The sequence below is a fragment of the Chlorocebus sabaeus genome, chromosome 4 (genome assembly GCF_047675955.1).
Source record: "Chlorocebus sabaeus isolate Y175 chromosome 4, mChlSab1.0.hap1, whole genome shotgun sequence".
Classification (NCBI taxonomy): Eukaryota; Metazoa; Chordata; class Mammalia; order Primates; family Cercopithecidae; genus Chlorocebus; species Chlorocebus sabaeus.
In genome coordinates, this window is record NC_132907.1 from 84204246 (window position 1) to 84231850 (window position 27605).

The following is a 27605-nucleotide window of genomic DNA, read 5'->3' on the forward strand; positions in this document are numbered from 1 at the left end:
GCGGGACTTATATTTTAACTGAGACTAATTTCACGCCAGACAGTAGCTTCTGGAATCGGCGGCCTTCGGGAACTTCTATTATCCAGGAAGCCGTGGGGGGAGGTTTGAAGACACTTAGTGGAAATCCTAGGACACACAAGTCAAGAGCAGATTGAATTTGTCAGTTTTTAAAATTTTACCATTGAGAGTTTCTGATAGTGGGTACCAAGGAGGAATTCATTGACTTAAAGCATTATTTCTTCATTTCTTCCAACTCCGGCTCCGAGAAGATGGTAGGACCCATTTCCTTTTTTTTTTTTTTTTTTTTTCCCAAAACCACTTGCAAATCTCGCGATGGAGGGAGGAGGAGGTGAGGCGGCAAAGGCGTGGCGGGCCCCTGTGGGCGTGAGAAGGGGTGCGGGCGGGCTGGCTGGGGGCTCGCGGTCAGCTGAGGTCTCCACTGTCCAGCCGGTGGCCGGGCAGGCGGCTGCCCTGGCCTCCAGCCTGGCGTTCGGTGCCCAGAGCTCGTGGCCGCCGCGCCGTGCCCGCGCCGGTTCTGGGGATCGTTGGCGGCCGGCGCGTTTCCCGGTGCGAATTCCTCTCTGCCAGAGACTGTTGTGGGCTCCTTAGGGCTAGTGACTCAGCCTTTAGCACGATGTTAAGGAATGGGGATAGTGGAGGAACACTGATGGATTGGAATCGCAGTTCTGCTGCTCTTCTAGCTGTGGCTTTGGGGAAATCCCTTAACTTCTTTATCGCTCGGTTTCCCTGTCTGCAAAGTGACGGTGGTAACAGTAGTGCCTACCTTACAGGGCTGCTGTGAGATTCAAGGAGAACGGTGCCTGGCCTTTAGCAAGCTATGTTTAAGTGTTGGTAAATCAATTAACATTTTGCACAAATGACCCAGTAACTTGCCACGGTTTTACAGCTAGTAAGAAACAGAGTTGCACAGCCTGATGCAATGGGTGCCACACTTTTTTTTTGGAGACAAGACTGTAGCCCAGGCTGGAGTGCAGTGGCGCGGTCTTGGCTCACTGCAGCCTCCGCTTCCCGGATTCAAGCGATTCTCGTGCCTCAGCCTCTATAGGCAGCTGGGACTATAGGCACAGGTCACCAAGCTCGCTAACTTTTGTATTTTTAGTAGAGACGGCGTTTTGCCATAGTGGCCAGGCTGGTCTCGAACTCCTGACCTCAAGTGATGTGCCCGTCTAGGTCTTCCGAAGTGCTGGGCATGAGCAACCGCAGTGCCCTGTGGGTCCCACTCTTAAGCCCTGTATTATGCTGCCTCAGAAAGATCTAGGTAACCGCAGCTGTCCTCTAAATCTCTTATGCTGCCTTCCCCTGCGCCCTCCAAGATCATGACTTGATATTTGATAGGTTTAGATTTATTTGTTGAGGGGTTCCAGCCTTACTTCTCCGCTACTGCCGTAGGCAGGGACTTAGCTAATAAAGTTGTATTATTCCCAGACTTTATTAGGTACTCAGTAAATGTTGAAATGAATACATGCACTATAACATTTGACCCTGGCCTGAAAGTCAAGAACTGACTTGGGGCCTGTGTTCTCACCTACTCCGGGGGCTGAGGCAGGAGGATGGGTGGAGCCCAGGAGTTCAGTTTACAGTGAGCTATAATCCTCCACTGCACTCCTTCGTGGGCGACAGAGCGAGATTCTGTCTCTAAAACAAAACAGGGAGGACTGCCTTTGTCATTGGATGGTTGGTGATCAGTTAACTCTTAATGCTTGGCATACTTAAACGCGCTAGACATCTTCAAGGACACGTTATTTCACGTTAGCTTTGCCAATTCAGTGTTTCCTCATTAAAAATGGTGGCTTCTGCAATTCATTTGGCTCATTCGATTGTTGTGAAAAATAGAATGTCTTATGGCATCCTCTATGTAGTTTATTTCCTGTCAAAATACTGGGGAGCAAGAGGGGATTTTTCCTAGTATCAATAGCTCATGTATGTCAAAAGGACACAAATGACATTAGACTAGTATAAGAAAGGCTTTATAAGGACATAAGAATATATGCTAAAGGGACATAACATATGTTGTAGTTATTAAACAGGTATGCATATACAAGTGCACAATGAACAGTCCTTACAAGTTGTGACATTCCGATATAAGCCCGCTTTAGACATGTGGCTGGTTACTATTCCAAACAGGCGCCTTCTCTCTTCCTGACCTTTTTCTTTTGGCTTGAACTTGGATAAGAACCTTGGGTACCTTATTGTACATCTGTCACTGCCTCTAGCTTCAGCTGATCCAAATCTGCCACTGAAAATTGAAGTTTTCAACCAATGTTAGAAGTCAATAAGCAAGCAGGGCCTGGACACAGTAGAAGTTAACCTCATCCTGTGTTTGATTTTCAAGGATGGAGTCCTACTAAGTGCTCAGAGAAAGTAGCCAGTGGCCACTGCCGCCGTTATTTAATAGAATGGCTCCTTGTTCCAAAGAACACCTGACAGAAAGTTCTTGCCATTTATGTATATTGGATAGTCTGGGAGTCTGAACACGTTCCGTTAGCAGGATTTGTAGAAAGAGTCTTGATTTTAGTTGTGAATATTCAGGGCCTGATTTTCACTGGTAAGAATGAATACAGGGCCTGGCATGGAGGCACTTTGGGAGGCTGAGGCGAGAGAATTGCTTGAGCCCAGGAGTTTGAGACCAGCTTGGGCAACATAGGGAGACCCTGTCTTTAAAAAAAAATTGAAAACATTAGTTGGGTGTGGTGGCATGTGCTTGTAGTCCCAGCTACTTGGGAGGCTGAAGTGGGAGGATTGCTTGAGCCTGAGAGGTCAAGGCTGTGGTGAGCTGTGATTGTGCTACTGCACTCCGGCCTGGACGACAGAGTGAGACTCCATCTCAGAAAGGAATGAATTGTTTTTGCTGATTGGAGCTAACAATGTAGTCCTATGTTGGATGTAGTCCTATATTGGATGTACATAGTAACTTCTTCCAGAGCTCCAGCAGTGGGTATGGATCTTGATTTCCCCATGCAAATGTTTGTGACGTTGCAAGACTTGCAGGCATGAAAACTTGGGACAGAAAATAGAACGATTTCATCAAGAGACTCATTGCCCCTGTGTTGCCTTTCTTAAAAACACAAATATTATAGTGACTTTGCTCAGAACGTTTCATCACAGTGCGCATAGAATAAAATACACATTAAGCCTGGCATTCAGAGGCGTGCCTTCCTGTTTCTCTCTCATTCTGTGCTCCAGAAAGGCTTTCCCTGCCTTCCACACCTTGGTTCCAAGGCTTGCTGCTTTTGGCTCCAGCTGAAATATTCTCTCTGCCAACACCTTACTGGTCCTATTGTTGGAATCAGTCTTTTTCTCCACCTCTCTTGTATGCCTGTATCGTTTTGTTTGTGCTATAGCATTTCTCACAACCTGACATGTGTCTGCCTGTCCTGGACCCCACCTCTCATCTGCCTAGATGGAAGGCTGTGAAAAACAGGAACTTTTTATTGTATCTTTTGCTGGTTGAATTGAAAGGTACATATCTACACAGGTGAAATTAAATTTGGGTCATCTGACTTATGGTTGTTTAATAAACTTGGTGAACAGATGCGCAAACAAAAATATAGCATATCCATACAATGGAATATTATTAAGCCATAAAAAGAAATAAAGAACTGATACAAGTTGCAACATGGATGAATCTTGAAGACATGCTAAGTGAAAAAAGTCAGTTGCAGAAATCCACACACTATACAATTCCATTCCTTTAAGTCCAGAATAGGAGATTCTTTTTTTTTTTTTTTTTTTCACAGTGTCTTGCTCTGTCTCCCAGGCTGGAGTGCAATGGTGCGATCTTGGCTCCTCGGTTCACTGTAACCTCTGCCTCCCTGGTTCAAGCGATTCTCTTGCCCCAGCCTCCCAAGTAGCTGGGATTACAGGTGTGTGCCACCATGCCTGGCTAATTTTTTTTTTTTTTTGTATTTTGAGTAGAGATGTTGTTTCATGATATTGGCCAGGCTGGTCCTGAACTCCTGACCTCAAATGATCTGCCCACCTAGGCCTCCCAAAGTGCTGGGATTACAGATGGGAGCCACCGTACCGGGCCCCAGAAGAGGGGATTCTTGAGACAAAAAGTAGATTAGTGGTTGCTTAGTCCTGGGGGATAGAGGGTGGATGCGGGAGTGGTAGCTAAAGGATAAGGGGTTTCCTTTTGAGGTAATGAAAATGTTCAAAAATTGACCGTAGTGTTGGTTGCATATATCTGAATATAAAAAGAAACACTAAATTGTGTACTTTAAGTGGGCAAATTGTATATATATGAATTATATCTCAAAGCTGTTAAGAATTGAGCCCCTCCCTGCAAATGGTAGTATTGAGAATAATAATAGCATTAATAATCATTACTTAGCCTCTTAGGCTTATGCTAAATGCTTTGTATACATTATTTACCTGTTCCAAGAATCCTATGAGGATAGTATTATTGCAAAAGCTTTTTTTTTTTTTTTTTTTTTGAGATGAGGTCTCACTCTGTCATCCAGGTTGGAGTACAGTAGCACGATCTCGGCTCAGTGCAACCTCCACCTCCCAGGCTCAAGAAATCCTCCAACCTCAGCCTCCCAAGTAGCAGGGACCACAGGTGTGCACCACAAGTCCTGGCTAATTTTTTGTATTTTTGGTAGAGATGAGGTATTGGCATGTTGCGCAGGCTGGTCTTGAACTCCTGAGCTCAGGTGATCCACCCACCTCAGCCTCCCAAAGTGCTGGGATTACATGCGTGAGCCGCTATGTCTGGCCAATTTTGAATTGTGTTTAAACAAATTATTTCTAAATTTTACTGAGGAGAAAACCATGCCTTAGTAACAACTTACCTTGTGTTAAACAAGTAATTAAGTTCTGAGACTCCAGAACTGTGTGACCCAAATCCCCTTAACTGCTGTACTGTACAATTGGAATGTCCACAGGATAAGTTCTTTATAGAGGGCGTGACAAATGTGCCTTGACTTTTCTTTTCCTTTTTTTTTTTTTAATACCAGGGTATTGCTCAGTCGTCCAGGCTGGAACGTAGTGGTGTGATCATGGCTCACTGCAGCCTCAGCCTCCTGGGCCTAAGTGAGCCTTCTGTTTCAGCCTCCCAAAAAGCTGGGACTGCAAGTGCATGCCACCACACATGGCTAATTTATTTTTTGTAGAGATGGGGTCTTGCTGTATTGCCCTGGCTGGTCTTGAACTCCTGGCCTCAAGCAGCCCTCCTACCTCGGCCTTCCAAAGTGCTGGGATTATATGCATGAACCACTGTGCCTGGCCAACTTTTCTTAAATAATTAAATGCGTGACTACCATTTTAGCAAGTAGAGGCATATCTTGTTTTATTGCACTTTGCAGATAATGCACTTTTTTATTGTTGTTAGAGATAGGATTTTGCTATTATTGCCCAGGCTAGTCTCAAACTCCCGGGCTCAAGTGATCTTCTGGCCTCAGCGTCCTGAGTAGCTGAGATTACAGGTATGAACCAACATGCCCCATTCAGTAGTGTGCTTCTTACAAATGGAAGGTTTATGCAGCGCTACAAGTCTGTTGGCACCATTTTTTCAACAGCATCGTGCTCACTTTTTGTCTCTTACATTTTGGTAATTCTTGCAATATTTCAAATTTTCCGCTATTTTTTTTTTTTTTTTTTTGAGACGGAGTCTCACTTTATCGCCCAGGCTGGAGTGCAGTGGCGCAATCTCGGCTCACTGCAAGCTCCGCCTCCCGGGTTCACGCCATTCTTCTGCCTCAGCCTCCGCGTAGCTGGGACTACAGGCGCCCACCACCTCGCCCGGCTAATTTTTTGTATTTTTAGTAGAGACGGGGTTTCACCGTGCTAGCCAGGATGGTCTCAATCTCCCGACCTCATGATCCACCCGCCTCGGCCTCCCAAAGTGCTGGGATTACAGGAGTGAGCCACCGCGCCCGGCCCGCTATTTTTTATCTATTATGGTGATCCATGATCAGGGATTTTTGGTGTTTCTATTGTAAATGTTTTGGGGCTCCACAGACCATGCCCACATAAGAGTGAACTTAATCAATAAATGTGTGTGTGTTCTTACTGCTGCACCGGCCATTCCTCCATCTCTCTCCATCTCCTTGGGCCCTCCTATTTCCTGAGACACAGCAACATTGAATTAGGCTGATTAATAACCCTACAGTGGGCTCCAAGTGTTCAAGTGAATGAATCACACTTCTCCCACTTTACATCAAAAGCTAGAAATTATTAGGCTTAGTGAAGAAGGCAGTGGAAAATGGAAATAGACTGAAAATTAAGCCTGTGGCATCAAACAGCCAAGTTGTGAATGCAACGAAAAAGTTCTTGAGGGAGATTAAAAGTGCTACTCCAGTGAACACGCAAATGATAAGAAAGTGAAAAAGCTTTATTGCTGATATGGAGAAAGTTTGAGTGGTCTGGATAGAAAATCAGACCAGCCACAGCATATCCTTAAGCCAAAGCCTAATCTAGAGCAAGGCCCTAACTCTCTTCAGTTCTCTGAAAGCTGAGAGAAGTGAGGAAGGTGCAGAAGAAAAGTTTGAAGCTAGCAGCGGTAGGTTCATTAGGTTTAAGGAAAGAGCAGCCATCTCCTGAGCATAAAAATGCAAGGTGAAGCAGCAAGTGCTGATGGAGAAGCCGCAGCAAGTTATCCAGAAGATCTAGCTAAGATTGTTAATGATGGTTGCTGCACTAAACAGATTTTCTTTTTTTTCTTTTCTTTTTTTTCTTTTGAGGTGGAGTCTCGCTCTGTCACCCAGGCTGGAGTGCAGTGGCCTGATCTTGGCTCACTGCAACCTCTGCTTCCCGGGTTCAAATGATTCTCCTGCCTCAGCCTCCTGAGTAGCTGGGATTACAGGCATGTGCCACCACGCCTGGCTAATTTTTGTATTTTTAGCAGAGACGGGGTTTCACCATGTTGGTCAGGCTGGTCTTGAGCTCCTGACCTTGTGATCTGCCCGCCTCAGCCTCCCAAAGTGTTGAGATTACAGGCCTTAGCCACCGCACCTGGCCAACAGATTTTTGGTATGGATGAAACAACCTTCTCTTGGAAGCTAGAGAGAAATCAATGCCTGGTTTCAAAGCTTCAAAGAATAAGCTGACTCTCTTGTTAGGGGTGAATGCAGCTGGTGATCTTAAGTTGAAGCCAATGCCCACTGGCCGTTCTGAAAATCATAGAGCTCTTGGCCGGGTGCGGTGGCTCAAGCCTGTAATCCCAGCACTTTGGGAGGCCAAGACGGGCGGATCACGAGGTCAGGAGATGAAGACCATCCTGGCTAACACGGTGAAACCCCGTCTCTACTAAAAAATACAAAAAAAAAAAAACCTAGCTGGGCGAGGTAGCAGGCGGCTGTAGTCCCAGCTACTCGGGAGGCTGAGGCAGGAGAATGGCGGGAACCCAGGAGGCGGAGCTTGCAGTGAGCTGAGATCTGGCCACTGCACTCCAGCTTGGGCGACAGAGCGAGACTCCGTCTCAAAAAAAAAAAAAAAAAAAAAAAAAAAGAAAATCATAGAGCTCTTAGGAATGATGCCAAATCTACTCTGCCTTGCTCTGTAAATGGGACAACAAAGCCTGGATGACAGCACCTTTCTTTACAGCATGATTTTTGACTATTTTAAGCCCACTGTTGAAACCTACTGATCAGAAAAAGGATTCCTTTCAAAATATTACTGCTCATTGATACCACACCTAGTTACTACTAAAGAGCTCTGGTGGCCGTATACAAGGACACGAATGTTGTTTTCATGCCTGTCAACACAGCATTCATTTTGTAGCCCGAGGATCAAGGGGGTAATTTTGACTTTTAAGTCTTGTATTTAAGAAATACATTTCATAAGGCTAGAGGCGCCATAGATAGTGATCACACTGATGGATCTGGTTAAAGTCGATTCAGAACCTTCAGGAAAGGATTCACCATTCTAGATGCCATTAATAACATTCATGATCCATGCGAGGAGGTCAAAGTATCAACATTAATAAGAGATTGGAAGAAGTTGATTTCAGTCCTTATGGATGACTTTGAGACTTAAGTGGAGGAAGTAACTACAGATGTGGTCGAAATAGCAAGAGAATTAGAAGTGGAGCCTGAAGATGAGACTGAATTGCTACAACCCCATGATAAAATAGCAGTGATGAGGAGTCACTTTTGATGGATGAGCAAGGGAAGTTGTTTCTTGAGATGGAATCTACTACTGGTGAGGATGCTGTAAACATTGTTGAAACGATGACAAAGAATTTAGAATATTTTATGAACTTAGTTGGTAAAGTAGTGGCAGAGTTTGAGAAAATTGACTAAATTTGAAGGAAGTTCTGCTGTGGGTAAAATGCTGTCAAACAGCATCACATGCCACAGAGCAATCTTTCGTGAAGGAAAGAGTCTATCAATGCAGCAAACTTCATTGTTGTCTTATTTTTAAAAATTGCCGCAACCACCCCAACCTTCAGCAACCACCACCCTCGTCAGTGAGCAACTGTTAACGTCAAGGCCGGATCCTACGCCCATGAAAAGATTTTGACTCACTGAAGGCTCAGATGATCGTTAGAATTTCTTAGCAATAAACTATTTTTTAAAAATTAAACAATTTTTTGAAGATAAACCAGACCAAAATGTCAAACAATAAAGGATTTTAAAATTAAGTTACATACATTGGTTTTTGAACAGTGCTATTGCACCCTTAATAGACTCCAGTATAGCGTAAACATAACTTTTATATACAGTGGGAAACCAAAAATATTTGTGTAACTTGCTTTATTGCAATATCTACTTTATTGTAGTGGTCTGGAACTAAGTATCTCCAAGGTATGCCTGTAAGTTCCTCCCTAAAATGCCAAAATTATAACTGAAATTAGTTAAAGCTTTGGCTTTCTATCAAATGCCATCACCTTCTTAAAGTCAATTTTCTTTACCACCGTCACTAGCATTAGCACTAGCACTAGTACTAGTAGCATTCTTCCTCCCACTGCCCTCTCCCCCGACCCAGTTGGTTTTCCACTATGAAATCAGTTTTACAACTCATTTTAAGGGTCTTCAGGAATCAAGAACAAAGCCGCCCTGAGTGGGGGATACTGGTGATTGGCTGGCTGCCCTGAGGGTGACCCGCTGCTGTTTGCCAGCTTTCTGTGTGTCTTGGGTTCAAATTTGTACTGCACCGGAATAGATTGCCATAGTTCATGGATGTGGTGGGAAGAAAAATGTCCTCTCCAGAAATGTCCACATTCTAATTCCTGCACCTGTACAGATGTAATCAATGGGCTTGAGATGGGAGATTATTTTGGATTAGTTATGTGGGCCCAGTGTTATCACGAGGGTTCCTATAAATTAAGAGGGAGCCAGGCATGTGAGAGAAGGTGATGTCAGGACGGAAGCAGAGATTGGAGTGATGTGGGATCAAGAGCCTAGGAATGTGGGCAGCCTCTGGAAGCAGGAAGAGACAAGAAAACCTGCCTGAGGGCCCCGAGAAGGAACGCAGGCCTGCCAGTTCATTTCAGACTGACCTCCAGAACTGTATGATAATAAATGGTGATTTTCTCTTTTTTTTTTTTTTTGAGATGGAGTTTCACTCTTGTTGCCCAGGCTGGAGTGCAATGGTGCGATCTTGGCTCACTGCAACCTCTGCCTCCCGGGCTCAAGTGATTCTCCTGCCTCAGCTTCCCAAGTATCTGGGATTACAGGCGTGCACCACCACGCCTGGCTAATTTTGTATTTTGGGACGCCCGCCTTGGCCTCCCAGAGTGCTGGGATTACAGGCATGAGCCACTGCGCCTGGCCATAAATGGTGTTATTTTAAGCCATTAATTTTGTGGCAACTTCTTACAGCAGTTATAGGAAACCTATAATTGCATTCAACTCTGTTCTAAGTGCTTTAGCTCCATCCACTCATTTCATCCTCACAATATCCCTGTGACCCCACTTTACAGATGAGAAAACAGGTTCAGCAAGGACAAGGGATTCAGGGTCCCCTCATTAATGAGGTGGCAGAGCTGGGATCCTAACTTTGGCTGGCTCTGGAGGAGTCCTGCTTTTACCTCCTGTACTGTGCTCCTCGTTAATCAATTTTAAAATCAATTTCAAGTCAATATTAATTTCAAAACCCTGAGATCCCATTTAAATGCATTTTAAAGGACAAATCTCAAGAGGATATTTAAGGTACCATTCATTTCTTTGTAATCAGTGATTGGGGTCTGCATTATTTTATGTTTGTGATAGTACTAAAATGATCTTATTTTTTATTCTTTTTGGATCTGCTGTAAAATTCTCTTTATTACCATACTTATTTGAGATATTTGGTAAAATCTGATTTTTGTCTCTTCTGTTACTTTAAAATTGTGTTGGTGAAACCAGATTGTAGATGCCAGACCAAATTTGATGTGGAATCCTTTAATTCTACTTGAAATTGGGTAATAACTAGACATCTTTATGTTTATTTGTTTTAAAAATAAGACAACAATGAACAAATAAACATATGTTAGCTCAGAACATAAAAATATGTAGTGCATGATTAAAACTTGTACTAATGGATATTAAATTAATAAATTGCTTGATAAGTTTGAGTACATTGTTTTCTAAGGATGACTCCTAAACACACAAAAAATCAACATGTTGGAAAGAAAAGATTTTAGTCTTCTCATGGTATTGAATAATGTTTTCCAAAATATCTTAATAGGATATATTATGGGATCCTACACTTGGCATTTAGCTTGTATTTAGCTGAATTATCCTTTAAAAAGCATCAGTTTATTTGTCAATGAGAATTGTAGGAAAAAATACTCTCTTGGATTTCAGATTTGGTGCTATGTGTGTCTTTTCTGCTTGCTTTCATTCCAGGTATACCCCTAGAAACACTTACAGAAGAAAGTCAGTCAAGACATGTTCTACCTGCAAGTTTTGAAGCCAACAGTTTGCAGAAAAGCAACTGGGGGTTCTTTCTTACTGGGCTTGTGGGTGGGACCCTGGTGGCCGTGTATGCTGTAGCCACACCATTTATAACGCCAGCCCTTCGAAAAGTCTGTTTGCCGTTTGTACCTGCAACTACGAAGCAGATTGAAAATGTTGTGAAAATGTTGCGATGCAGAAGAGGATCCCTTGTAGACATCGGTAGTGGCGACGGACGCATTGTGAGTTCTGCTAAAACATTTTAAGGTTTGGAACGAGAATTTAAAATTTCTGCTTTACATTTAGTAAGGCTTACACAAAGACTTACTAAATCTGACAGCTCGAAAGAGTGCTCATTTCATTTTGTGTTTGTTTGACCAAACTATTAAACTACCAGCATGTTTGGAATTCATTTTTCCCAGATGTAATTTGTTCTTAAAGGAGGAAGTGCACTGTTGACATGCCAGGGGAAAAAGAACGGTTAACTGGTAATTATTAAATTGTCTGTTAAATACTTGGGCCGACAGAGGTGGCATAATGAGAAGAAACATGTTAAATCATGCAAACAACCCCATAGTTGTTTGCTTCTACATTTGTCTGTATTTATCCATGTATAAGTAATAATTCGTGTGGGGTAATACAGAGTTAAAATAAGAAAGAGCCAGTGATTAACCCTCACTAAGCCGAAGATCAGACTTTTTTAGCGAACTTCTCTCACTTGACCCCAGTTGGGCACCTATAAATAAAGACAAAAGGCCACTGATGGACAAGTGGGTGTCTCAGAGCAGGTTCCTCTGTGGGCAGGGTGGCACCGTCCTTAGCCTTATCACAGTGATGAGCTGAAAAGTTCCAGCAGCAGTGAGAAAGGCTGGTGCTACGGAAGCATTTAGTGTGAAGGCCAGCAGGACTCTCACCTTTCACCAGCTCCTACAGACATAGAGACTGATTTTGTGATTCTGAGCTAGAATATTCAGGAGGAGGTTAGAAAGTTAAGATATTTTTAATTTAATTTTTTTTTTTACTTTTAAAATCGTGTTAAGATACACATACCGTAGTGTTTACCATCTTAACCATGTGCTGGTGTACGGTTCAGGGTGGGAAGCACATTCACCTTGCCGTGCCACCGTCACCACCACCCATCTCCAGAACTCCTTCCATCTTGCAAAACTGAAACTCTGGCCCAATTAAATAATAACTTTCTATTCCCCTCCTCCCCTCACCCTCTGGGAGCCACTATTTATTTCTAAGAAATGTGTTAGTGGCCAGGTGCAGTGGCTCATGCCTGTAATCCTAGCATTTTGGGAGGCTGAGGTGGGTGGATCACGAGGTCAGGAGTTCAAGACCAGCCTGACCAACATGGTGAAACCCCTTCTCTACTAAAAATACAAAAATTAGCCAGGTGTGGTGGCACACACCTATAACCCCAGCTGCTAAGGAGGCTGAGGCAGTAGAATCGCTTTAACTCGGGAGGTGGAGGTTGCACTGGGCCAAGATCATGCCACTGCACTCCAGCCTGGGTGACAGAGCGAGACTCCATCTCAAAAAAAAAAAAAAAAAAAGTATTGGTCTGTTTTCATGCTGCTGATAAAGATGTACCCGAGACTGGGCAGTTTACAAAAGAAAGAGGTTGATTGGACTTACAGTTTAACATGGCTGGGGAGGCCTCACAATCATGGTGGAAGGTGAAAGACAAGGAGGAGCAAGTCATGTCTTACATGGATGGTGGCAAGCAAGGAGAGAGCTTGTGCAGGGAAACTCCCCTTTATAAAACCAGATCTTGTGAGACTTACTCACTATCATGAGAATAGCATGGGAAAGACCTGCCCCCATTATTCAGTTACCTCCTGCCAGGTCCCTCCCACAACACATGGGAATTCAAGATGAGATCTCGGTGGGGACACAGAGGCAAACAATATCAAGAAATCAAAGAGAAAGTTTTAAAATCCATATTTGAATGCTTTATGTATTTGAACGGTATCTTTGTGGTTTCTGAGAAAATGTTTTCTTGTAGCACTCTAGTTACTTGGGAACTCTCTTTGGTGGAACAACTGAGTCAAGGGATGCTCCTTTAAATAATGGGGCAGGACAGGACGGGCAGAGAGAACCCAGGACTGCCCCACATCCCTCCCACTCTCCGGAGGCTGGTGGGATTCCACAGTTGACTTTATTCGGATTAATTTCATTTTATTTTACCTGTTTTCAGTTTTGAGTGAATAGTCATTAACGACAAAGGAAATATGTAACTAATTGCAGATTTTTCATTGACAGGTTATTTTTATTGCACATTATTACTTGTTCACAAAATCATCCTCCCCGACACATTCATTTCACTGCTGCTGTGCTAGCCCACTGATGGAGAGATGTAGTGGATTTTCGGCAATATTTTGTTCGACCTCCCCGGGGGTTGGCTGACCTAGAATCAATTATGGAGGTGTTCAAAGTGAACCTGAATGTCTATTCTGATACTTGAGGTGAAATCTTTAACCAATCAAGAAAACTAAGTTACATAGGTTGACTATTACCTTGTCCACAAAGCTGTATCACTTTAGAGACACATTTTTAAATGATGTCTTAGTCACAGGAGGCACTTTTTGACTGGATGTTTAAACCATCAATAGGAGATATTCATATTGTTTGACCATATATGTTCATTTTTTCTTCATATTTTGAATAAATCCTGCCTCTCTCCACAGGTCATAGCAGCTGCGAAGGAAGGGTTCACAGCAGTTGGTTATGAATTAAACCCATGGCTAGTTTGGTACTCCAGATACCGCGCTTGGCGAGAAGGTGTGCATGGTTCTGCCAAATTTTATATTTCGGATTTGTGGAAGGTATGTCAGGCAGAGAATGGCCCTAGAGAAATCCAAGGGAAAGTTTATTATTCAAAATTAGTATGACTGAGAACTGAAAAATGTATTAAAAGAAAAATAATTAAAATCCAAGTGAATATTGTGGCATAATGAAATGTGTAAAATTGATGCATTTTACAAATAGTCTCCTTTAGAGAGAAGCTTAAAGTTTTTATGTATAGGTCTTGTGAATTCCAAGAATTTATTTACTAAATTAGTGTGTTCTAATTTCTGTTTCTTACAAAATAATGAGATTTTTCATCTAATCTGGAAATTCTATAAATTATTATTGATAAATATTAGACTTTTCCATTTGTGTGCGTGCGTGTGTGTGTGTGTGTGTGTGTATGCATATTCGTATATTTAGAGAGACACAGAGATGGGTGCTAGAGAATCATGCTGTCATGGTTATTTTTAATCCTCATAAAGTATAAGATACTTCCAAATTTATTTGTACTCTAAAAACTCTAAAAATGCCCTGTAATTTTGCTTTAGGAATGTTCCATAAAATGCTTTTTCTTAAATAAGAATTTTCCATTGTAATATTGTCATCAGTAGGTTACAAAAATTCACTTGAGTTTTGCTTGCATTGTTTTTTTATGCCATATGCGCATAAACGATCTCTCTATAGAGTAAATAAGACTTTTATTGGGCAATAAGAATTTTAACTGGCAAAGCACATTTCCCCCTGGTTTTTCAACTGAAGACCATTTTATTGCACTTTTTTCACATAGTATTTTAGAGAAGAGGAGGGGGACTCAAATTTTAAGGATGGTTCAACAACAACAAAAAAAACCCAGATGGTTCTGAAGTCTCTCACGTTCTGGTGAAGCTGGTTTGGTGTAGAGTGGACTGGTGCAGGAACATGTGGCCCTGGTGCCACCAGCTGGTCACAGTGGGGTCACAGTGTGGTCACTAGCTGTCCGACACATGACCACTTGGGCGCGCCCTGCATGGAGTCACCCTGAGGATGAGATGGGATGACTTACAGGGAAGTGTTTGGAAAACTGTAATGGATTGAATTAAAATGAATGAGAGCATGAATGGATTATTCTTTTCCTTGTGAAATCTTAAGGAGGGCCGCTCTTTTTAGGAATTTGTCAAAACCCACCGTTTGGTAAAACGGAAAACTGCTACCCATTTCTGTGAAACAAGTTAAGCTTAACATTTGGCTTTTTGCATTTAATCTACCGATTGTTTTCCCACCTTGTTCAGGTTACTTTTTCGCAGTACTCGAACGTTGTTATTTTCGGTGTGCCTCAGATGGTGAGTACGCACTTTTCTGCTCTCTCTTTTGGGTTAGATGATGTTGAAGGCCCTTCCGGCCGCAACACCACCACTCACCTGTGTGATGGTGATGGCCTCCCAGAGATTTTAAGGAACACTGGATTTCATTTTATTGATTTAATAAAATAATTCAGAGTCTTAGAAGTTTAATCATAAAAGATTCAGTCATACTTTTAAACTTTGGCTTCAGATGAAATTCTCAATGATTTACCTAAGCCTTAAACATTCCAGTTTGGAAGCTGCTTTCTGAGGTCCCCATGTCTAATGTAGTTGGCAATTTTCACAGCCACTCACTTCCACTCGGCTGAAGTCGCTCTGGAAAGTTAATGGGATGTTCCCTCTGAATTGATCATTCCTCCCATTTGGCAGGAAGATAATTTTCTGGGTGGATGAGCATTGAGTAGTTTCAGTTTGCCTCAGTTTACTGATTTGCTAAAGAATGGCATATTGAACTTTGATTATGTACTTTCAAAAGTGAAAATGCCACAGTACTGCACTGAAAATGGCCCTCCTTAGCCTTTGGAAAGATGGTCATGGTGGGAAGCTTTTACTGTATTGCTGGTGCGCAGACCATGGAAGGAAATCCCTTTTCACTTGTCAAAGTCTGTCATCGTAGCCATCATAAAATTGGCAGAATTGGATGTTTGCTAAAATGCTGTGATAGGGTTTTAATTTTTTAAAAAGACAATTTACTGTTTTTTGTTTTTTTATTAATGCCTGCATTTTTGTAAAAGACATTTCAGTGCTTGAGAAATGTATTTCTACTACTAAGACCTTCAGTATAATGCCATATACTTTAATTTTAACATATAATTTAGAAATGCTTTTGTAAAATACTTTTTTTTTTTTGAGCCAGGGTCTTGCTCTGTTGCCCAGGCTGGAGTGCAGTGGCATGATCTCGGCCCACTACAACCTCTACCTCCCTGGTTCAAGCAATTCTCCTGCATCAGCCTGCTGAGTAGTTGGGACTATAGGCACTTGCCACCATGCCCAGCTAATTTTTTTATTTTTAGTAGAGGTGGGGTTTTGCCATGTTGGCCAGGCTGGTCTTGAATTCCTGACCTCAAGTAATCTGCCTGCCTCGGCCTCCCAAAGTACTAGGATTACAGGTGTGAGCCGTTGTGCCCAGTCTTGTAAAATATTCTTGAAAGTGACAGTATCCTGTACATTTATAATTCTCATTATGCCTAAAATTAAGACCAAACTTTGGTATCCAGCCTTTTCTTATAGAAGTGAAATGAGGTAGAAGGGCACACTCCCTGGTCATTTTTAAGAAAACTGATTGGGATCATAGATTGATATGTAATTTTGATGGTGATTTATTACCTGTGATGTTTGGGCTTTACTTCTAAAATGGAATGTGTTCGCTTTTTGGAGACAAGTAACTTTAATTTGAATCCGTGCTTTATAAAGATAGAATGTTAGCATTTACTGGAAATTCCGTGCTGTGTGGAGAGGCAGGATGATGAAACCAGGGTTACTTGTCCCAGCGGGGGGCAGCAGTGGCCTTTGGTAGTCATCGTCACTCCAGGACCTATGGAGCCGACTCCGGGTGCTTCTTACCATGTTTGAAGTAGACTGACTCACTTTTTGGAGCTGTTCAGTCAGGGGAAATAAGAGTCTTACTATTTACGAATACTTTTGTGATTAATGTCCATTCTTCTGTATGTAGAGAAATCTGAAATAAGGAACATGTAGCATTTCACTATTCCCAAGGAAAAAGGGAAGCAGCTGAAAGACACAAAGTGTCCACGCTCCCTGTCATAACAGAGATTTGGCCAGCTCGCCGTCTCCATGCTGGTGGGTTGGTCAGGGGTGCGGAGGCCGGGATGACTTCTGTTGGTTTGGAAGGCGGAGTTTTGTGTGCAGAGGGCCCCACTTTCAACCTTCATTAAGCTGTGTCTCAGCAGAGGCCATGAGGGGGCGGGGCGTGTGCTGTGCCAGTGAACCATGGCCAGCTGCGGCTGGGTGACTCCACAAAGCCAGCGTGCCATGGCAGCTGCCAGCGTCCCATGGCAGCTGACGCCCAGATAGATACTCAGTGAGCCAGGGGAGCCTTGGGGAGGTCCAGAGCCAGGAATCCCTGGGGCTGTAAATCCTCACCCCTGTTTCTGATACCAGACTGATGATCCCTAACAGCTCTGTGCAGTTGTAGCTCAAAATCAGAGGTGCTGTAGCAGTTCCACACAAGTGTGTATCTAACTGAAAAGGAGCAAGAATCCCATTTGGATCTGGTCAAGTCATTCCTGGGGTTGTAAACATCCACGTTTAACACGAGCTTATACACCAAGAACATCTTTTCAAAGTGCAGAGCAGATCAATCTTGTGCTCGTGAAAACGCTTCTGTGACTTCTTGCTGTTTTTAGGGATAAGGTCCAAACACTGTGGCCCTGAGGCTGGCGTGCAGTGGCCGTTGCTCCCTTCCAGCTTCCTCTGGGCCATGCTGCCCTCAGCTCTCTGTACCAGTCCTCCGTCCTTCTCTTGGCCCCTTGGACCTCACCATTGCTGCTCTTCCCAGAGCCTGGGGCTGTGTCCTTCCCTCTAACTGTGGTCTCCCTGGCTCTGGACTTCGTTGGTGAATAGCACTGACAACTTATGGGCCAGCTGTCTTTTCCTCTGCAAGGCAATTTTTTTTTTTTTTTTCCCGGGACAGCAGAGTCTCACTCTGTCGCCTAGGCTTGAGTGCAGTGGCGCATCTCAACTCACTGCAAGCTCCGCCTCCCAGGTTCATGCCATTCTCCTGCCTCCGCCTCCCGAGTAGCTGGGACTACAGGCACCTGCCACCACGCCCAGCTAATTTTTTGTATTTTTTTAGTAGAGACAGGGTTTCACCATGTTAGCCAGGATGGTCTCGATCTCCTGACCTCATGATCTGCCCGCCTCGGCCTCCCAAAGTGCTGGGATTACAGGCGTGAGCCACTGTGCCCGGCCTCTGCAAGGCAGTCCTTGATGCCAATGAGGCGAGCTCCAGTGGCCTGCTTTGCACTCACATAGTACCTTGTTGCCCTGTCCTTAGACGGGTTATTGTGCATTTCTTTGTCTGAAGGTTTCGACAGTGCTTGCTGTGTGCACTGCACCATCAGCTCGGGGGTAGGGAGCAGACCTGTCCTCTTCCAGCTGGCCCAGGCCTCCAGCACTGCAGCACTGGCACAGGCATTGCTTGGTAAACGGTCGTTGAATGAATGAATGTGGTCTGAGTATACCCAGTATTTATACTTTTCCCAGAAAGCTATCTACTTTCATAACTTCAAAGAATGACTAATTTAATTTTAGTTACAAATTCTGTTCTGAATTTTTTTTCTTTTTTTTTTTTGAGACAGAGTCTCACTCTGTTGCCCAGGCTGTAGTGCAGTCATGTGTGATCTTGGCTCACTGCAGCCCCAGCCTCCTGGACTCAAGCGATCACCTGTCTCAGCCTGCCAAGTCACTGGGAATACAGGCGTGTGCCACCATGTCCGGCTAATTGTTTTAGTTTTTGTAGGGACGGAGTCTCACTATGTTGCCCAGGCTGGTCTCGAACTCCTGGGCTCAAGCATTCCTCCTGCTGCAGACTCCCAAAGTGTTGGGATTACAGGCATGAGCCACTATGCTTGGCTGTTATGAATTGATGAACAAAAATGTTATCATTATGTTCTAATAAAGAAAAATAACTCATAGCTGAATAACTTTTTCTTCCTTCCTTCCCTCGTTCATTTGACAAGCATGGCCACTATAGCAAGCCCTGTTCTCATCACTTGGAATATTTCAGTGAGTACGAGAGAAAACACGCCTGCCCCAGGTGCTCATATGCTAGTGGGGAGAGCAGATACTACATGAGACGCCTGTAGAAGATGCATCATACAGCAGAAGCAAAAGTGCTGTGGGGCAAAGCAAAGCAAGGGCGGGGTGGGGCAGGGACAGGATCCCTGCAAAGGTTACCTTTGAGGTTAGGGAGGGGGCTTGCAGGGAAAAGCGCCTCGGACAGGGTGGGGGGCAGTGCGGCAAGCAGGCAGGTATGGCGTGAGTGTGCGTGGGGAGGTCAGAGAGGAAGCAGGATGGGAAGGACACCAGCCCTTGGAAGGACAGAAGCCTTGGTGAGCAGAGAGGAATGCATGCAGGGCTGGCTGGGCTGGAGAAGGGTCACAGGCTGCCATGTGGAGGCAGGGGTGGGTACAAGCTGGGAGACAGGTTATAAACTCTTGCAGATGTCCAGGCCATGGAGTAACTGGTGAGAAGCATCAAATTCTGTGTGCATCGTGAAGGTAGAATCCACAGGACTAGCTGGCAGATCTAACATGGGGAGAGAGACAAAGGCAGGGTCGCAGGTAGCCCCGGGGTGTTGGCCCAAGTTACTCGAAGTTTGGAGTTGCCTTGGGAAGTGGAAGCTTGTGTCTAGCACCTTAGACCACTGGGCCATCCTGCCACATGCTTGGCGTTGCCTTGAACTATGCTGGGGAAGGTGCAAGCGGAGCTGACTGGGAAAGTCAGCATGTGCATGTGATGTTTGGGTGTGCATGACATCAGGCTGGCAGTGGTGGGTGAGAAGGAGTCTGGGGTTCGGGCCAGAGAACGGGCTGGAGATGTACGTTTGTTGGGTATCAGCACAGATGAAGCCTGGGAGTAGCTGAGATTCCCTGGGGAGCACGAGCATGAGCCGTTGAAGACCTGAGCTCTGGACCCTGGCATTAGAGGTCTGGGAAATGAGGGGCAACCAGTAGGACTCGGAGAGGGGAGCCTGGGGAGGAGGAAGTGCCAGAGTGAGTTACCCTGGTGGTCCAGTGAAACCGGGGTTCCTGGGGGGTGGGGTGTGTGTATGGCAGGGCCAGGTTATCTTATACCTTTGAGAACTATGTTTAAAATTTTGTAGACATAATTAGAATAGGATGAGTTCATGTCACTTTGAAACCTATAATTGTATGAATAATTTTGAATTCCATTAGGCAGACATGACACATCACAGCTTCTCTTTGTGTGTGATATCAAGCACCAGATTCGTTGCATATTTATGTGTAATTTAGTCAGTAAATTTCTTATGATGGAAATAGCTCCTTTCATTTTTAGGTTTATCTTGACTTAGCATATGACAATCATTTGGAAATAAAAGAAACTATAAAAGAGAAAAGAATAATAGCATCATGAATAAGTTTACAATTATCCTTTTTATGAACAAAATTACCATAAGAAATCTCTGATATTTTGGAAAAACACATATTGTTTCATTCTTTGCTTATTTAATTTTTCCCTCAAGGAACACAACTTTTTTTTTTTTTTTAAATCCTATACTGGCTATTGAAAGAATAGAAATTCCTCCATCCTTAATGGAATTTATTCTGTGTTATCTTGGCATTGATTCTGATGAACAATTAGAATTTGGCTCATTCCAGCCATAGGTCGTGTAGAAGAGTTTTTCTAAGCACTTGTATAAGATTTAGGTCAGGACTAAAACCATCATAGAAGCCCTATCAATCTCGTCTTGATTTAATCTGTTTTTTTTAGAGGAGTAATTTTTGCTTAGATCTTGTTTTCTAAATATCACTTCTCACTAAGAGGAATCAGGAATCTTTGAGAAAAAGGCTGAATCAGGGCTGTGGAAGGAAGATACAAAAGCCAGGAACATTTTATTGAGCCAGAATGTAAGGAAGTGCTCACAGTATTTGATAACAGCATGTCCAAAGGACAGCGAAGCCAGCGGCAAGAGCCTCCCAGTGGCCAAATTAGGACAATTCGAGCATTCGAATACACAAGGACAGTAATGGATTGTAACCTATCAAATGAAATAAGAATATAGGTATTTGTCCTTACAGCAGATTGGTAGACAAGAAGAGAGAGAGGCAGAGCAGGTGAGGGGAAAGTCCTTCCTTATGGTAGAGTGCCAACTATACGTCTAGAAGAAACCACAGAATTAGCAGATTGATTCAGGCCAGAATTGTCCGTGAGTGCTACTCCAAGTGTGGGGACTGTCTGATGAGTAACAGGATTCACATCAACCCGAAGCATCTCCTCACAAACTACTCATTATAAAAGGAAAAATAGCAACTGCACAGTGGAGACACCGGATTCCACCTTCACTGTGTGACTGATGCCATCATCAAGAGCAGAAGGGCCTCCTGGGTGTCTGGAGCCCTGCTAAGTTCACAACCTCGCAGGTGGGGTGTTGCCAAAGACCACACACTGCACTGCTCATGAGCATACATCAGAGGACCCACCGCCAGGGCCGCTCGGTCCAATAACTGAAGAATGTTATTGTCACAGAAACCGAAGAAAGACTGAGGAGCTGTTTTCCCTCTAAGGAGACCAAAGGAATGCTATGGCTAAATGCAAAAGTGATCCTGGACAGGATCATACCTTTGGGAAATGTTATACAGAACATTACTGGGACAATGACAGAATTGCAGTGTTATTTGGAATTATTATATTGGAATACAATGTTAAATTTCCTGAAGATAACTGCTGGGATTATGTATGAAAATATTTTTCTTAGAAAATACACACTGAAGTATTAAGGGAGTAAAGGAGCATATTGTATGCAACCTTTTCTCCAATGGTTTAGGAAAAAAAATGTTCAAAGAGAGAGGGAGAGAACAAATGTGACAAAATGTTGAAAATTGGTAAACCCATAGGCCAGGTGCAGTGGCTCACGCCTGTAGTCCCAACACTGCGACAGGCTGAGGCGGGCAGATGGCTTGAGCTCATGAGTTGAGGACCAGCCCAGGCAACATGGCGAAACCCCGTCTCTACAAAATTAGGAGGTTGAGGTGGGAGGATGGTTTGAGTCCAGGAGGCGGAGGTTGCATTGAGCCAAGATCGCACCAATGCAGTTCAGCCTGGGTGATAGACCTTGTCTCAAAAAAAAAAAAAAAAAAAAGTTATTGAACCTGGGTATAGGTATACAGGAGTTCTTTGTTCTTCTTTGTTCTGTTATTGCAACTTTTCTGGAAGTTTGACATTATCCCAAAATAACAAGTTAAAAGAAGAAAGTAGAAAAAAAGTATTTTTAGGATGTGAAGGTGGTAATAAATTTTTAGGACCTGCAGATACATTTTTAAGTAGTTGTTAATTTGTTGATGTAATTAAAATATCAGTACGTTTAGCGAATAATAAAAACTCTTTTCTTTGTTGGTAGATTGACAACAAAATGGTACAACAATGGTATAAGTTAGGCTAACTTTTAAGAAATCCATTATTAGTACATTATGGGTACATTTAAAAAAATTATGAAATATTTCATGGTATTTCCAGTTGGTAGAATTGTGTATGTTTTTTCATGGTCTAACTATACTACATTTCATTGACTGTAGATCTTGATTTTAGGATGCACCATTGCTATTGAGAAACAAAAAAAAATTGCTAATTATAATTCTAAGACAGTGTTGTGTGATGTGTCCTGATTTCAGAGATGTTAAAAATGTGGAAAAATGTAGGTGCAGTGGCTTATGCCTGTAATCCCAGCACTTTGGGAGGCTGAGGTGGGCGGATTGCTTGAGCCCAGGAGTTTGAGACCAGCCTGGACAACATAGCAAGACCCCCATCTCTTTAAAATTGTGGAAAAATAATGTCTTAAATATAGGAGGCAAGGTATATTGAAGTGTTGAACTAAATTATTTAAAACTGCTGCTGCTTATAATTGCTGCCACATCTTGATTTTATTGAGAAAACTATAAATCTATGATAGACATCTGCTAAAAATGGCACATTTTATAATTAATACTAGAAGATGTTCTTACATCTGCTGTACAGTGTATTCTGTATTTTAGTGGATTGTTTGTTCATGTGTTTGTGTCCCAGAGTGCTCTTTTTAACAAGTAGTAATTTTTGCTCAGGTATTTTCAGGGACTCTTAAGTACAGAAGAAATTTTGGGATCATTTCCTCTGACTCACTGCTCACTAAAATAATAGCTGTTACTCCCCACAGATGCTGCAGTTGGAGAAGAAACTTGAACTTGAACTTGACGATGATGCACGAGTCATTGCTTGCCGGTTTCCCTTCCCACACTGGACTCCAGACCATGTCACTGGGGAGGGGATAGACACAGTGTGGGCATATGACGCGAGCACGTTTAGAGGCCGTGAAAAGAGACCCTGAACATCGATGCATTTCCAGCTGCCCATTCAAGCATAAACTTTACTGAGAGTGCTTTTCTGAAATGTCTTAGTCTTCCCCGATCCTGTAGAGACTTATAGCTGTGTCCTTAGAAAGGAGCGTAATTGTCTTTGGTTTGGCATGAGAAATTACCATTAGTTTCCTTAACTGTTGGAGGAAACAAACAAGAAAAACAGGTAGATTTAAAATCTGCTTTTGATGCTATTTTCTTAAAAAATGTACTTACTGCCTTTTCATGCACCTGGATGCATGAAAAGATGAATAAGTGATGGTCATGGTTATGGGCAGGAAAGATGCCAACAGCTCTTCACATCATAAAAAGTATGGCTTAATGCCTCAATAAGGACAAATGATTTTTAAAGACAGTGCAGACGTTCTTCGCCGAGAGTAGTCAGGGTTTCCTGCTTCAACAGTGCTTAGACGGAACCCGGCACTCGACCCCATCCCTGCTGGCCGCCCATAGCCAGCCCTCCCTCACTTCCTCACCGCACCCTGGGACCGCCCGAAGGCCCCTGCCGCCGCTCCAGCGCCGCCGCCTGTCCTTAGCCTCCGCCATGACGACTGTGTCCACCTCGCAGGTGCACCAGAACTACCACCAGGACTCAGAGGCCGCCGTCAACCGCCACGTCAACCTGTAACTCTAGGCTTCCTACGTTTACCTGTCCATGTCTTACTACTTTGACTGCGATGATGTGGCTTTGAAGAACTTTGCCAAATACTGTCTTCACCAATCTCATGAGGAAAGGGAACATGCCGAGAAACTGATGAAGCTGCAGAACCAAGGAGGTGGCCGAATCTTCCTTCAGGATGTCAAGAAACCAGACTATGACGACTGAGAGAGCGGACTGAATAAATGTGAATCGGTCACTACTGGAACTGCACAAACTGGCCACTGACAAAAATGACCCCCATTTGTGTGACTTCATTGAGACACATTACCTGAATGAGCAGGTGAAAGCCATCAAAGAATTGGGTGACCATGTGACCAACTTGCGCAAGATGGGAGCACCCGAATCCGACTTGGCAGAGTATCTCTTTGACAAGCACACCCTGGGAGACAGTGATAATGAAAGCTAAGCCTCAGGCTAATTTCCCCGTAGCCATGGGGTGACTTCCCTGGTCACCAAGGCAGTGCATGCATGTTGGGGTTTCCTTTACCTTTTCTATAAGTTGTACCAAAACATCCACTTAAATTCTTTGATTTGTACCATTCCTTCAAATAAAGAAATTTGGTACACCCCCCCCCCCAAAAAAAAGAGTGCATATTACCAAATGTTTGCAGTCTCCTATAACTTTGTTCATACTTAAGTTTTATCTCTTTCCTTTTTGTACTTCGTGGCAAAATTAATTTTCTGAAGGATTCAGAGAGGCATTTATATTTCATAACATTTATTAGAAATAATTTGTTCCATCACTAGATTACTGTATTTCATTGAATCTAAGCTGTATATATGTACATTTGTATACATGTATGCGTAAATGTAAGCCCGACGTGGGTTCAGACTCCGGTTTTGTCATCAGCAAGAGGCCTTGAACCTATAACTTACTGCCTCTGAGCCTTGGCTTTCTGTGTATCTTTGCCATTGGGATAATGGTACATGTAACAGCGGACTGGGTACCAATTTCTAAAACTCATGACACCTAGTCTTTGGTCCATAAATGGTGTTTGTTATTTTAGACACTGAGAAAAAGCTTATTCACAGAAGTTGCAGATTATTTCTGCTAGTCACTTTTTTATTTCTTGAGAGCTACCACTTAATATTTCTCATTTATGAGAAAAGACTTGACTGATTTAGATAAAAGACGAATTAACGAAAACCTTTGAATGTGAGTAGACAAGCTTCATATATCTGTAAAATGAATATTGAATGGTAGCCTGAGTCATTTGTGCTTATCACAGAGAAGAATTGAACTCCCAGTCATAAACCTGTAACTGAAATACCAAACTGTCTTAATGGAGATGTAATGAAGTAAGATGGTCACATCTTTAACTAAACTTATAAAAATATGGTCAGTTTGATAATTTTCACTTAAATGAGAAACATCTGGGGACACATTCATTCATTCTTTCAACAGATATATATTCAGTATCTACTGTAGAAGAATCTCTGAGATTCTGCGTGAATAGATAGACATGCAAAGCTCCTGGCCTCATGGAATTCCTATTCTGGAAAGGAGAGACAAACAAATAAACGAGTGAATCTTAGTGTGTGTGGAGTTCTCTGAAAAATAAACAGTGTGATGGTGTAGCGAGCACCCGTGTGAGTCTGAGATGAGGGGATGGGATGTTGTGGACTTCAGCCAGGTTTTTGGCAGCTACTGTCTGTCCCTTTTCCACTAGCTTCAGTTTCCTTATGAAGAATGAGTTCTTTCTGTGGCGTGTGGCTTTGGTAGGAGGGCAGCTCTTGCTCTGTGTCTCTCAGTTGCCTTCCGTTGTAGCCAGTCCTGTAACTGGTCTGGGCACACTCGGAGGGGGATCCATGGTAGCTCCTTGCCATGAAGATGTGGGTAGAGGAGGGTTTTGTGGGGCCTTGGAGGTGTTCAACATTTTCCAGAAGTGTTCCTGGTGGATTTATAGAGGCATTGATATGGTTTGGCTGTGTCCCCACCCAAATGTCATCTTGAATTCCCACATGTTGTGGGAAGGACCCGGTGGGAGGTAATTGAATTATGGGGGCAAGTCTTTCCCTTGCTGTTCTCGTGAAAGTGAGTAAGTCTCATGAGATCTGATGGTTATTGTAAGGGGGTATTTTCCTGCAAAAGCTCTTTTTGCCTGCTATCATTCACATAAGATATTTAGCCACATGGAACTTAAGTCCAGTTAAACCTCTTTCTTTTGTAAATTGCCCAGTCTCAGGTATGTCTTTGTCAGCAGCGTGAAAACAGACTAATATAGTAAATTGGTGCTAGGAGTGGTATGTTACGGAAAAGATACCTGAAAATGTGGAAGCAGCTTTGGAACTGGATAACAGACAGAGGTTCGAACAGTTTGAAGGTCTCAGAAGAAGACAGGAAAATATGGGAAAGTTTGGAACTTCCTTGAGACTTGTTGAATGGCTTTGACCAAAAGCCTGATAGAAATAGGGACAGTAAGGTCCAGGCTGAGGTGGTCTCAGATGGAGATGAGGAACTTGTTGGGAACTGGAGCAAAGGTGAGTCTTGTTATGTTTTAGCAAAGAGACTGGTGACATTTTGCCTCAGCCCTAGAGATTTGTGGAACTTTGAACTTGAGAGAGATGATTGAGGGTATCTGGCAGAAGAAATTTCTAAGCAGCAAAGCATTCAGGAGGTGACTTGGATGCTGTTAGAGGCATTCAGTTTTATAAGAGAAGCAGAGCATAAAAGTTCGGAGAGTTTGCAGCATGACAATGTGATAGAAAAGAAAAACACATTTTCTGAGGGGAAATTGAAGCTGAATGCAGAAATTTGCATAAGTAACAAAGAGCTGAATGTCAATCCCCAAGACGATGGGGAAAATGTCTCCAGGGCATGTCAGAGGTCTTCATGGCAGCCCCTCCCATCACAGGCCTGAAGGCCTATGAGAAAATGGTTTTGTGGTCCATGCCCAGGGTCACTGTGCTGTGTGCAGTCTATGGACTTGGTGCCCTGTGTCCCAGCCACTCCAGTCATGACTAAAAGGGGCCAAGGTAAAGCTTGGGCTGTTGCTTCAGAGGGTGGAAGCCCCAAGTCTTGGCAGCTTCTGTGTGGTGTTGAGCCTGTGGGTGCACCGAAGTCAAGAATTGAGGTTTGGGAACCTCTGCCTAGATTTCAGAAGATGTATGGAAATACCTGGATGCCCAGGCAAAAGTTTACTTCAGGGACGGGGCACTCATGGGCAGTGAGGACTGCTAGGGCAGTGCGGAAGGGAAATGTGGGGTCAGAGCCCCCACACACAGTCCTTACTGGGGCACCACCTAGTGGAGCTGTGAGAAGAGGGCCTACCCCAGAATGGTAGATCCACTAACAGCTTGCACTATGCACCTGGAAAAGCCACAAACACTCAACACCAGCCCATGAAAGCAGCCAGGAGGGAGGCTATACTCTGCAAAGCCACAGGGGTGGAGCTGCCCAAGACCATGGGAACCCGCCTTCTGCATCAGTGTGACCAGGATGTGAGACATGGAGTCAAAGGAGATCATTTTGGAGCTTTAAGATTTGCCACCCTGCTGGATTTTGGACTTGCATGGGGCCTGTAGCCCCTTTGTTTTGGCCCATGTCTCACATTTGGAATGGCTGTATTTATCCAATGCCTGTACCCCCTTTATATCTAGAAAGTGACTAACTTGCTTTTGATTTTATAGGCTCACAGGTGGAAGGGATTGCCTTGTCTCACATGAGGCTTTGGATTGTGGACTTTTGAGCTAATGCTGAAATGAGATAAGACTGTGGAGGACTGTTGGGAAGGTACGATTGGTTTTGAAATGTGAGGGCATGAGATTTGGGAGGGGCCAGGGACGGAATGATATGGTTTGGCTGTGTCCCCACCCAAATCTCGTCTTGAATTCCCATGTGTTGTGGGAAGGACCCGGTGGGAGGTAATTGAATCAT

At 43.5% G+C, this 27605-nt stretch overlaps 1 protein-coding gene and 1 pseudogene across 5 annotated transcripts; both read left to right on the top strand.

Moving 5' to 3' along the window:
- The first annotated feature begins 185 nt into the window (after positions 1-185).
- On the top strand, positions 186-24294 carry ATPSCKMT (ATP synthase c subunit lysine N-methyltransferase). 5 transcript variants are annotated; one of them, XM_073014838.1, is made up of 5 exons: positions 186-272; positions 10794-11083; positions 13535-13672; positions 14906-14956; positions 22869-24294. In XM_073014838.1, exons 2-5 carry the CDS (start codon positions 11027-11029, stop codon positions 23037-23039), a joined length of 417 nt encoding a protein of 138 aa, XP_072870939.1. In that variant the 5' UTR covers positions 186-272; positions 10794-11026; the 3' UTR covers positions 23040-24294. The 5 variants fall into 5 exon arrangements, with proteins under 5 accessions (XP_072870939.1, XP_007959394.3, XP_007959397.1 ...); XM_007961203.3 differs by lacking the exon at positions 186-272 and adding an exon at positions 319-349 and having other exon boundaries at positions 22853-22999; XM_007961206.3 differs by lacking the exon at positions 186-272 and adding an exon at positions 319-349 and having other exon boundaries at positions 13535-13628; positions 22869-22999.
- Positions 23063-24294, top strand: LOC103215001 (ferritin heavy chain pseudogene; annotated as a pseudogene).
- Positions 24295-27605: the final 3311 nt, after the last annotated feature.